Source organism: Limanda limanda, chromosome 18 (assembly GCF_963576545.1).
Source record: "Limanda limanda chromosome 18, fLimLim1.1, whole genome shotgun sequence".
In the NCBI taxonomy this organism is placed as follows: Eukaryota; Metazoa; Chordata; class Actinopteri; order Pleuronectiformes; family Pleuronectidae; genus Limanda; species Limanda limanda.
The window spans coordinates 10318067-10331382 of NC_083653.1; the positions used below are offsets into that span (position 1 = coordinate 10318067).

The 13316-nt window shown below is 42.7% G+C and overlaps 1 protein-coding gene across 1 annotated transcript; it reads right to left on the reverse strand.

The window, feature by feature from the left end:
- Positions 1-471: 471 nt before the first annotated feature.
- Positions 472-11260, reverse strand: si:dkey-206f10.1 (adenylate cyclase type 8). Its single transcript, XM_061091504.1, has 20 exons — positions 11105-11260; positions 9623-10363; positions 9117-9266; positions 8690-8820; positions 8404-8515; positions 8165-8292; positions 7883-8041; positions 7508-7742; positions 6877-7047; positions 6670-6770; positions 5763-5964; positions 4665-4757; positions 4274-4434; positions 4083-4164; positions 3779-3937; positions 3365-3511; positions 3000-3107; positions 2773-2887; positions 2415-2617; positions 472-1758 (listed from the first exon to the last, which is right to left on the reverse strand). The coding sequence occupies exons 1-20, from the start codon at positions 11258-11260 to the stop codon at positions 1549-1551; spliced, it is 3564 nt and encodes a 1187-aa protein (XP_060947487.1). The 3' UTR covers positions 472-1548.
- Positions 11261-13316: the final 2056 nt, after the last annotated feature.

Below are 13316 nucleotides of genomic sequence, written 5' to 3' on the forward strand. Positions count from 1 at the left end.
ATCCGCTTTGATAAGGAAATATAATTGAGTATATAAACACCAGTCGTCAGGTTCCTGCACTAAACCAAACAATGTTCCTACTACCGAGTGAGCCATCTGTCATCATAGACGATCAGTAAGACGCCGTAGATTACCCGCGCTACTTTCAGTCACAGCGAATCGAGCTAAGAAAACTCGTCCAGACCAGAGTCAACGAAAAATATACAAATAAGAATAATATGCCCCTCATATTTATTTTGCTGTTGTCTCTCATTTCTCTTTTTGTTTATGTATATTTATATCTCTATGTTTCCTTCAGTGATCCTGAAGCTTTGACTGCAGTTCATTCAGTGCAGGATGAGTCGAGTTTAACATCATAAAATGAAAGTGAAAATAAACCCATTCAATTTCCTTGTTGTCACTGGTTTTATTAACAGAAACTGTACACTATTAAAATGTCTTTGTAAAAATCATTTAGAAAAATAAACACAACATACATCAGAACAAATGAAAAAGAAAATTTGACTATTTGACTTACATTTCCGGAAAATGCCAAACTTTTCAGCAAACACAGCCTTATTTTAAATTCTCAGCCCAGTATTTCTTTTTTTATATACAATAAAAATCATGAGTATATTACAAACACTGATAAATACTTTTGGTAATTTACATTGTAAATGGTTAATGGATTTACTACCACAAACCTTTTGGGTTTTCCTACTTAAGATAAAGTCTGATATTATCAGTTACTGAGTCAATCCCATAGAGGAAGTCAATCTTTACTTGGTTTTAACAGGACAGCTTTAATACGCATCAGGAGTTCGATAACAAGTATTATTATATCAAGAAAATGTGACCATGGGGCTGTTTTGGCATCAACCTCTTTGCCGAATTTCTGGGTGTCTGGGTTCAAACCCCATGTGTGGATTTGTTTCTCCATGTACTCCGGCATACTAACAGGTTAGGTTGATTGCCTCTATGTATTTAAAATATGATGATATCCAGCGTGTACTCTACAACCAACAACCTTTGGCCCTAAGTCAGCTGGAACTGGTTTCACAGGTTAAACTTGTATAGCTGATGGATCAATATATGAAAATGAAATAATGTGTGAACTCACAATATGAAATGTACTGAACTGTAAAAATCATGCATGATAATACAATGACAACACAAGTCAGTATAGGCCATTGGTAGTCTATGAAAGGTTTAGCTGGCTGATTTGAGGTAGTCTGTGATTTGGCTTTGAGGTCTGAGAAAAAGGAAAAACAAATGTTGGCCTTTGTTCACTTCAAACTGAAATCAGTGCTGCAGGGTTCTGGCGATGGCAGAGTACCCATGTAAGTCGCTTGAACCCAAAACTGTCCAAAACCTTTATTATTCACATTTCCTGTATAGATGACAGAGAAGCGGAGGAGGACCCAGTTATGGAAGGAGGGGAAACTGGAACTTATGACCAGTGTGGAGCTAATTTCTGATATGGCAAAGGTGTGATATGAGTTTAAACCAGTGGAAACAATATGGCTGGTGGGGGTCCTCCTCTACCTGCTTTCATCTGACCCCTCGGCACTACAGGGTGCACGGTGCCAGACTGAAACCCCCGTTGACCTCTCTGATCTTCTCCTTGTTTCTGGCCTGCACCAGACCGAACACCACTCCTGCCAGCGTCATGCGTCCTGCCGTGCGGGCCCCTGTGCGGCCATCTGTCACCACGTTGGCCATCTTACTGCGCATGGTGCTGATGAAATAGGTGCGGACTTTGCCCTTGCTCTCACTCACCTACAGGGACAACAGTAGTCAACAACCCTGGTTGGTTATTACCACATTAAGAAATACAACACACACTGAGCAGGAATAAAATACATGTTGGCGTTTATCAGAGGCTGTGTGTTGCTTCTTTTCACCAGTGGGTGTCTCCCTTGTTCAACTTGTTCCCTCACACTCAGAGCGGGTTGGTTCAACACTTGTGCTGATTAGTTACTGCCTTTACTCAGGTCTAGGCCCATTTTTAGCTGCACTCTCCTGTTCCCAGCTTTCACCTCCACTGATTGATCAGACCTGGTCTCAGTCTGGAGTTAAAGTTACAGACGGAGGTGAAAAGCATTTTGTCTTGGTAGAAAAAAAGTGTCACTAATAATAATAATCACAATTCAGGCCCCTGGTGCTATGCATGCTGGGTCATTATGGTGCCTTGTGTCTTTTTAGGTTAGTCTTATCCCACTGAAAAACATGTGTCCGGTAATTTTGGTTTCCATTAGTTATATGATGCTATACATTTTTCAGAATTTTACAGAACGTTATTAACATTGCACCTTTTCAGCAACACACATCCCTTCTCAATTTCCCTGTACTAAAAAAGACTGAATTACAGTTACAAATTTATTGATCTCAAGCAACAAACATACACTACCAGCCTCCATGTTTCTGCTACTCACCCCTTTGACAAAGATTTCCCCACGGAACTCCAGCACAAAGCCCCATTCTGCCAGGATCCTCCTCGTGGCCTCGGGTACCTGTATGCGGCCGCTCACCCCCGTGCTGTCCATGCGACTGGCCAGGTTCACTGTCGACCCCCAGATGTCATACTGTGGCTTGGTGGCACCGATCACACCTGCCACCACCGGCCCATGGGCAATGCCTGTGGGAGTCCAACAAAGAAAAGAATTTACTTGAGACTAAATTATATAACATTAGCGGCTGTAGGACACTAGGTATACTCGACAAGGGTGCATTTTATTTATTTACACAAGTGTGTGCACGTGTTTGTGTGTGTGTGCGAGGTCAGCCATTTACCCACACGCAGCTGAAAGTTTTTGGCACACTGCCTGTTAATCTCTTTCAAGGTCTCCTGCATTGCCAACGCAAACAAAACCAGCTCGCTGAGGTGATTCCATTCATCCATGGACGACTAAGAGAGAGAGAGAGAGCGAGAGAGAGAGAGAGAGAGAGAGAGAGAGAGAGGTGGAAGAATGGATTTATTAAAGCTGCTGCCAATGATTGAAGGACAAAACAAACTGAACGAGAGGATCTCCCACCTGTCCGTCTGGAGCTAAGCCAGAAGCTGCCATGTAGCAGCTCCCGATGGTCTTAATCTTCTCCACATAGTGGAAGTACGACTCCTCCAGCAACTTGGAGGAAGAAAAACATAAAGATAAAGATACGATAATCTCACACATCGGGTGAGCTGAGTAAATCAATGAAAATTATTCCCATTTATCCTTTGTTTTTTACTCTTATCAGCCGAAAAAGGAAGATAAACATTGTTTCAACTGCTCGGATTGAGAACCAGGTACCAACTATTTCAACAAATGACCCACTACGCTACAAAATATTTAGATATATGTATGGTTAAGTCAATGATCTGAGACTACTGGTCATCGCTCACCTCATCAAAGCCAGCGATGATCTCATTGAGCAGTCGGAGGCAGTCCACTCCTTCGTGTCTGATTTCCTTCTGCTCAAAATACTCATTGAACCCAGCGATGGAGGCAAACATAACACCCACTTCATCATAGGACTGAGAGTAAAGCTCCTGGAATGAAAATGATGTGATATACTGTAAAGTTTGGCAGGAAAATTCAAAAACATATAATATTTCAGCTGTTGTTCTCAAACACTAAGCGTTTCAACAAATCATAAGGAAATGTACAAAAGATGTGGATTCTTATCATTATATCTTTGTTCTACCTTGATAAAGGCGTTGAAGTCCAAATAATGTGAGAATAAATACATTTGCTCAGGAAGATTCCTGTGAACTCATTGTCAGAGTCAGAGATGGGGTCGGGGGTGTCTTTGGTACCTCGTCATTCTTGCTCCGGTCCAGGAAATGTCGGGCGACGTGCATGGGCAGGATGTTGTTTAACAAACACTCGTTATGTTCCCGCAGCTCTCTCATGTCCTCCACTTCCTGTTGGGCCTGCAGACGCCACAGGAAGTCCAGTCTGGCAGTGGCTTCCCACTGGAGAACAAAGAGTAGATAGACACACCATATATTAGAGATCACCTGGTGTTACGCATCAGCTCAGTATTGTTTGGGTTTAAATATGTAGGTTAGGTTAGTGATTCCATGACGACTGTTAATCAAAAATGAGCAAACTAAGTACCTGTCGTCCATTGTAGAAGACGGCAACAATAAACATCAGCATGAAGATTATGGAGATTCCTTTCCTCCGGACATAATGAGACCTGTGCAGAAGTGAATGAAGAGAGGTGGAATATAGAGATGTAAACTATGGGTTAAAAAAAGGAAAATGTCATTAAAGAGAAAGTAGGACAGTACATGTTCCGCTCTGACCCCTGCTGCATGTCGTGGCGTGCGAGCGTGAGGAAGGCCACGTGGATGATGTAGGAGTACACGGCCACCGCCAGCAGCAAGACCGCCAGCTTCAGCAGGGAGTTCAGACGCAGGAACACGGCACAAGTCACCATGGCGATCACAACACTCAACACAAACATCTGAGGAAACATTCAAGTAAAGAAGAAGATGGAGTGACAGAGGATGAAAACAGAAATATATCAAAGTTTTAAAAAATGCAGAGAAGGTAAAATGTGATAACACTGATAAAGTGGTTAGATGTTTGACCTATTTACTCAATGTTATTAGATCATTCCCACAAACCGGTGTCTGGTGTCCTGCACATACATTAATACATGACCTAATTTGCGGAGGTAAAATTAAAACCCACCTCAGGGTAAGTGCAGACAGTGAGAGAACGCGAGGCTGTGTTAGTTCGGTCCATCTTGTCGGCCTCTCCTGTGCTGGCGAGAAGACACCAAACCTGCACCCAGACACACAACATCAAACCTCTGACTGCTAACACAAGGCTGAATGAAGCAGTGTCACATGAAGCAGATGCACATTTCTCATTTTAGACATACTCAAGATTTGAGCTGACGTTTGTGAGAATGAACCCGAGGACCTCTCCTGCCCTACGATGGGTTTCTCTAGTTGTCAGTTACATACTTGGACAAAACAGCAAAGAAAATCACTCATCGTTAATCATTAATTTAACACATCCTTCATGTTTTCCAAGGAGCCAGGTGACCACAGATTCCACATTTATGGTGTGTGATTTGTCAAATAGGCCTGAAAACACAGTTTGCCTCCTTCAGCAGGGAGGTGTGGCGCTCTTTCTTTATCCACATGCATTTTAGAAGGGATCGTGAAAATAACAGAACACAAAGTGACAAGGAGAAAATCAGTAAACCCTTTGGAATGACCTGGTTTTCTGTACTAATAGCTCATGAAATGGGATATGATCATCATCTTAATCAACAAACACAATGTGCTTAAGCTAATAACAGACAAACATGAATATTTATTGTGTTTTCTTAAATTAACCCACTAAACATCAACTGTGCTGGTGAAAAAGTATGTGAACCCTTGGATTGGTTGAACATCCTCTGGCCCTAATTTAATAATTTCAACTTTAACATTAGCTTCTGATGGCGTGATGAAGGGTTCACTTTTTCCATTCTGCATTGTGAATGTTATTTTAACCTGTTTGACATGGATAAGATCAACACACGGATTTGTGTTTCTTTAGCTCAAAAGTTTGTGTTTCTTCACTTTTGTAACATATATACAAATTTGACCATTTTCAAGACAAGTTTATACATAAAGCAGATATCTCTTAAGTGTTAACTTATATTTTCTTGTTACACAAATGCTTTATAAAAAGGATTGAATGCTCTTTTAATTTGATTTACTGGTGTTCGAGGGGTTTATGAGGGTCAGTCATGCTACACAGCATGTTTGAAAGTTTGCATGTTTACTCTCTCACCATGTCAGTTGAGGCCAAGCCAAAGTTGATGAGGATGGCGGTGAGGGTGAGCAGGTTGCGGGCTCTGTTGTTCTCATGGATCCAGCAGCAGAGGTGTTGCAGCGCTGCAGGAGCCCACTTGAACTCTTCAGCCAGGGCCAACAGCAGCAGCAGCATGTAGATCAGCAAGAAGACAGAAAACTGGAGGACGGCCGGGAACATCCTTCAGAGGAAGAATGAGGGAGGAGGACACAAGGCCGAAGGGAGTGAGGTGAGGGAGTGAAAACCTGCACATGGCACCAAAGTAAAATATACTACACATAGTAAAACATTATTACAAAGCTGATATTTTGGGTGAGAAAGATATAACTCATCGCCTTCTTACAGATAATTTGTTGTAGCCTACTCTATCTTGGAGCTGCCGCCCATTACTCTGCATGAGCAAAGATGACAGAGCATCTGACGGCAGGATTAATGAAACAGATTCTGCCCGGGTTACAATGAAATTTGTGGAAGGATTTAATACGCTTCAAGAAAGAACCCATAAAATCTTGGTGTAGATCCAGGATCTGTTTGACCTTTTTTTTTATATTTGTGAGATAGATTGTTTTTTGAAGTTTTCACGATTTAATAATTCATAGATCTTGATGAAAAAAATCTGGTGTAGTAAATTACTTTACTCACCCTAACCCACTAACCTTTATACACAGTAAATGTCGTGCAGCTTTATCAAATCGAACTGGGTATGCACTCTCCTGAGTGTAATTCTAGTTCACTTGTTGTTGTTGGTATAGAGGGAAAATGTTGATGATTACTATTTATTTAGAGTTTAGGTATAAATATATGGGAATATATGAACCAATCAAACCTGATAAACCCCTTATAAATGGAATGCAGCTCTGACTGGACGGCGTTGGTGTTTTCCTACCTGGGAGCCGGGATGAGGGCCTGGGCAGCCATGAGAAACAGGAGCATGATGAAGGAGCAGACCAAGTTGGAGTTGAACATTTCGTCTCTCATCTGGAAGAACTGGACCAACCAAAAGACGTCAAAGAAACATCACCATGACAATTCAGGTACCTGTAGTAGATAAATGCATGACTTTCCTGCCTGACTCTCCCCCGGCCCTGCTTACCATGTCCTCGATGTGCGTGTCCTTGAAGACCAGGGTGAGCGGGGTGATGTGTTCCTTGTGCATACGCTCACTGCTGCGAACCTCAATAGCATGTTGGATGCGTTTGTTGATCTCTTTGGAGGTCGACATCCATATGTTGGGCAGCGAGCCGTTTGTAAAGGAAGCCAGGATCTACAGAAGGAAAGAAAATGTGATGGAATTTATGGTGTCCCGTTCTCTCTCTGCTTACTTAAGAGTGAGAAACTGCAGTGTGTTGCCATAAAGCTGATTAACGCCTTGGAAGTGCAAAACGCCTTGGAAGTGATTGGAATAGTTAAATCATTGTTACGGCGGCAGATCTGATCAATGCTTTACGTCTGGTTTCCATCTTCTTCCCAGCAGATAACATCAAGAGCATAAAAATAATTGGTGACTCTGTCTCTGTATTGACCCCTTTGCAAAGGTTTGAAGCTTCATATAATAAAATATACAAAGTCAGGTCTGTTGTGGGATCTGTATTTTCAGATTTTCCTCACAAAGGCTTGAGGTTGATCAGTTCATATTTTCTGTTTCTAAATAATCTATTGTTATTCTTAACCATTTTAAGTGTATGACACTATGATATCCCTCTTTGTTGTACCCCAGCACCTACACTGTTCATGTCAATGGCGTTCCCGAAAGGCATCTCCGGGTTCCATGTTCGGTTTGTTTTCAGGACTCTGGGCGGCTCGCCGTGCTCAACCTTGTCTCTTCCCTCCTGAGGGCAGATGAGGAAAGTGTCGATGTTGTGCCGCCTTAGAAACTCGTTCCTTTCGCGGCCATGGCCATCCTCTGTCTTGTAGATGCCCTGTAGACAGTCCAGAGTCGCCCTGGAGATGTGGATGCGTCTGAGTGATGGAGAAGAGGAAGGATTGGTGATGTACATAGAAATCTCTAAACTATAACAAGTGGAAATGTGGTGGAGCAGGAAGTGGAGAGGGGTTGTCCATCTTTATATACAGTCTTTGGAACCAGCAGGGACACTCACCCTGGTATTCCCCCGGCCTCAAGCATGTTGGCGATGCCCACGTCCCAGGACCAGACGTCAAACTGCCATTTCTGTAGCCCCAGAACTCCACATAGGACAGAGCCTGTGTGGATCCCAATCCTCATGTCCATGTCAAACTTTAACTGCTTCCGCACATGCCTGGTGTTGGTGGGAAGTCAAGTTAGAATGAAAAAAACACATTTGTAAGAATTCTTTTGTGATAGATCATCATATTTTACAGGTAACTTTGACAGTTCGATTCAGAATTCAGGGTTGGCTGACCGTATAGTGCTGATCATAGCCAGGCCCATCTCCACACAGTACCGGGCATGGGCCTGCTGTGGCTCAGGGACCCCTGACACACAGTAGTAACAGTCTCCCAGTATCTTGATTCGCAAGCAGTGGTGATCCTGTCGTGAGAGAAGAAACCAGGGAAGTTAGAATGTTACTTTTCTCAAAAATACATAACCTGTTCTCTATGACAAATAGCTAAACTAAATAAATAGTGTCAAGGTATTTACCTCTGCCAGACGGTCAAAGCGTCCAAAGAGCTCGTTGAGGGTTCGCACCAGATCCTGAGCCGATAGGTTCATGGACAATAGAGTGAAGCCCTTGATGTCTGCAAATAGGATGCTGCAGAGAGGAGACATAACTGTGTGAGAAAGAATTTCAATGCACGACACATTCATGTCACTGTCCAGTTTCTTGTCGACCTGTCAACACTTGTTAGACTTACTGTAAATCAAAGTGTTAAATAGATATATATATATAAGCCTTGTAAATTCTACTGTGTGTGTGTGTGTGTACCTGACGTCTTGGTACTGGTGTATATAGATCTTGTGAAACTCCTGAGGATTGAGTTCATCTTCGAAAGAGCTCATGTCAGCGATCATCTCCAAGGCAACAAAGCGAGGCAGGATTGACAGCACCAGACGCTCCTGTTTGCCGACATAATAATCACGTGATTTAACCAGCAGACTGTCTGTTTGCATTTCACAAGAGATTTCGAGAAGCCTCTTATCCCGAGTGCGAAATACCTGATTGACACTTGAGACCCCCTGAAACAGCAACATTCTGCGGGGTCTCTGGAAAGTGGACCCCCCCGATTGCCACTGGGTATTTAGCACACTGATTTTATCCCTCTATCTTAAAAGCAATAACAGTATACAGTTGTCTTAATAAATGATGTCTGTGTCTACATATTCCTCCAAGAGAGCACGATGGCCGCCCTCACCTGTCTTTGGTTCTCTTGCTCTAGTTTGAGGCGACCCTGAATGCAGCGCCGGGTCTCCAGGAAAACCTGCCTCTGGGCGTGATCTGTCAAGTAGTGGATAAACAGGCCGGCTGTATTCATGCCCAGGTACAGCAGGCCTTTGGCAAACACCTGCATCCAAGTGAGAAAATATTGTTCACTTTTTCAAACCGTCCAAAACATCTAAGTACAAAAAAAGGCTTATAGCAATGCAAGTATCACATCGAAGTTATAGATAAAACATATCTTGATCTGAATATATAACAGGGTTCATTTTAGAAGAGTGTTCACACTGAGATTTTACTTTCTTAGCCAATGTTTACAATCTTATAACACACATCATATTTATCAGGAGGAGGAATGCTTGATTCACTTAGTTGAAAATGTAAAGCATTGTCAAGTAAAGGAGCAATTTCTGGATTGGTAATGTATAATCAAAAATAATATGAGACACAAAAGTTTTACAGGCAATCAGTGGATTTCCTCACCTTTCTCAAAAGCATTGCATCATTGTAGTAGTGCACTATCTCCACCAGAAGGTGCAGCACTGAGGTAAGGGAGCCAGCGCACATGGCCCACAGCAGAGGTAAGGGCAGCAGCGTGTATGTGGCGAACAGCGTGAACAGAACGTACCACGAAGAGTCTTTTTCTAGTCCGTATACCAGTCCTCCCAGCACCTGTGTGGTCTGCGATAGCCAGCTAGCCAGGCCAGCATAGTGCAGCCACCGCGGGGACAAGGAGTCTTTGCAGGTCAACACCACGATGCACAGTGCGATAGCGAACATCATGAAAAGGCCTGTCAGGCCGCCACGCACAGAGTCTGTCAAATCCTCAGGGGCCAACGCCAGGTACAGAACCAACACGTGCAGCTTGGCCAGAGCGTCGATTACGTTTGTGATAGCTAGAGAGTTGCGTCTCTGGTGAGAAGAGTGCTGCTGGTAGAGTTTCTCCAGGTCACGGGACTTGAAGGTGTGCCTCAGGGAGGGTATGTAGACCCCGTGAATAGTGCGGCCCCAGTGCACGAAGAAGTCGGCATCGCTGCCGTAGTCATAGCCGCCGAGGCTGCTGCGTGTACTGGTCGAGCCCCGGGGCTGGGACGGGTGGACTCGGGTGAATGTGGAGGAGCGACGTTTCGTGACCCCACGAGAGTTCTTGTTTCGGATTTGTCTGTTGATCTCCTCCATGTAGGCATCTGTCACACTTATTTTTTGTGCTGGTTCCACACCAACCTGTCACAACATAAAACCAGAAGCGTTCACTGCAACATGTATAACTTCTGTTTTTTTTGCCAACTCTCATACTACCCCTTTAAAAAGAGACCAGTGCATTGATATAGTAGTGGCTTTATGGTTGGAAGCAAACACATTTTGGCCATTTACAAAGTGTCTTTTTATCATATATGTGGTTTACACTCCGTTATAATCACTGGATTGCATTTTTGGACACTGATATATGACACTTTCAAGGGTTGGCACATTTTTGGCCATATCGCCCACCCCTGGTTGGCTCACCAGAAAAAAACAAGCATAATTTTGTCACAGTTTAGCCCAAAAGGTTAGTTTTACTAGGTCAGGTTTTGCGATATCTATATGGCCACCATATCTTTACAGTTGACAGGTATTTATTTCCATTTGTGGTGCATTTTATTTGCAGCTGTTTGTAAAGTCAAAATACCAAACTATACGACAACGTAGCTGAATAATTTTTTTGTTATTTGGGTGTATTGACACTTTGCACACCGGTTACAGTGATAATCAAGACTTGTGTGGTTTTGTAACCTATGTTCAAGATGGCACTCACACATATCATCAGACAGTGCAGGTTCAATTTTTCTCAGTTTGTGTTTCAAAGTTCAGATGTCATGTTTCAGTTTATACATTCTGCGTAGTCTTGTAGGGGAATGTGTACAAACTTATGAAAAACAAAGCTGAACAAACAACAGGTTCACTGATGTCTGAGTGTGGGATCACCTGAGCGCTGAGCTCCTGCTGGATGATGATGTGTTTCACAGCATTCTGCCACAGCAACTTCTTTCGCCGCAGCCCGGGTGACAGGGTGGCCGTCATGCAGGGCGGCTCACACAGCCCCATAGGGGAAACCTGTGTCGTCTCTGTGAAGGTCACCATGGTGATGACCTCAGCTGACCAAGGGTGTTGGTCTCAGATCAGGAGGAAGTAGCAGCAGCCTGGAGCGGGAGCAGGAACCATGCAGGAGGTGAAAGAGCAGAAGGTGGAGGCCAATGAGACTTTACTCACATCACTAAGACATTTCAAGCTCTTTAAATAAATCTTAAAATCTTTGACATTGTCAGTGGAATTTTCTTTTTTGGTACATCGCTGATACAAATGCTCTGTTAACACTTTCAGCAGTGAATCATTTTTGTATTTTAATTTGGAAAACCTTTTTCACATTGGATTTCCTTGAGGCCACAGTTTGCTCATTTTGAAACATATTCCTTATGCTTTCCACACATAGTAACAGCAACAACTTCTGAACTTAAACTACAATAAAGGACAATCTTTGTGATTTTATGAATGTGAACACACTGCATGAGTTAATACAGCCCTTCCCATGCTGTGTACGTTACACCAGCATAATATATGTCCAAATAAATGTTTCACCTTCCAAAAAAACCCCTCTGAATCTTCTATGTTTAAAATCTTTTATGCCGACAGGAGTAACAGTGCTGTACATAGTCAGACATGTTGGAAAAGGTCACCTGACGGACTTCACGTGTTGACACAGCGTGTGCCAGAAGAAAGGAAGCTTTCAAACAAATTAACTGGCAGCCAGATTTAGACCTGAGCTGTTTAATGCCCAGAGTTAAAGTCCTCAGGGACCTTCTGGCTGTGTTCTTGCTGTGGTCCCACCCACTCACAGTCAGCTGTCACCAGTCAGATGCTCAACAACATGACGTATCCACGCTAATATGATGAAACGTTTCCATATGAAAGAGCTGCAGTTTTAATTAAGGCTGTCACAGTGGCAGTTGAATAACTTGCCATGTGAATGAATGGTACATCTCTATTGACTTTTAAAGCCTCACATGCTTTGAAAGATCACCTGTTATCCAGCTGTACCAGGCATGCTGCCAATTTTAACACTCAAAATGTGTCTACAGACTTTTTAAATTAAGGCCCTCTGTTTGCTGCAATTGACACCTACTCTGGGTAGAATAAGTAAGTTGAAGATAGAAAACAGACCTGTATATTTTTCCATATTGGACATCCAATAATCCTGTCCAGCTTTTGTCCTGGGATAAATTGAGCCAGTTCGTCATAATCCACTTTTCTTGATTCCATCGCACAGGAATCGTTTACCAATCTAAAAATGAAGGTGTAATCCATAAATGAGAAAATGCAAGTATAGTCCCCCCTGCTACAAAGAATCCAAACGAGGAGAGTGTCGTAGTGTGGCAGAGTTGTGGGTCACCACCTTGACTGTTTTGAAATGAAGTCAACAATTGCGTTGAAGCGCAGCGGCAGGAGTGAGGAGTGCTAAGAGGATTAGCTGGACATCAGCCACTCTCACTGGCCTGCAACGTTCAGGTCACACTCGCCCCAAGACAACATCCCAATAAATTTAGCAGTTCTCTCTCTCACCCTTTGGCCAAGTCAAGCAGATCTGTTAAGTGTGTTGACACTTTAAATTAAAAATCATTACTATCAGTCTATTTTCACACACTCCCATGAGGAAAAGAAAAGAAAAGGTGCTGGCTCTTCACTGCCATCATGTTCCTGGTTATGTCAATATGTATATGTGCAATTAGGGACGAGGATGTGATGAAATCCAAGCTGCCTGCCGGAAGCTGGATCCTCACCAATCGTGAGCTGATTCGACTGCAAAAGGACCCAACATTCTTCATTTAAAGCATTTGAATTCACAAAATCTGACAAGCAAAGGTTGATTTCTCTTAAATTAAATGTATTGTTTGAAACACAATAAAACAAACACATAGACAACTTAATGGATTTATTTTCAATAAAGCAATTTACAACTTTGTACCACTATGTACAAAAGCACAACTATGGCGATGATGGCCCATGGATTTTCATAAGATTATATTTAAAAAATGCTTCATAGGATGATTTGATTATTGATCTTGTTGTGGCAATTTCTACAATCCCACTCTTCCAACGAGAAACGAGACACAAATCTCTGACAGTATTGTCACACTTTAAT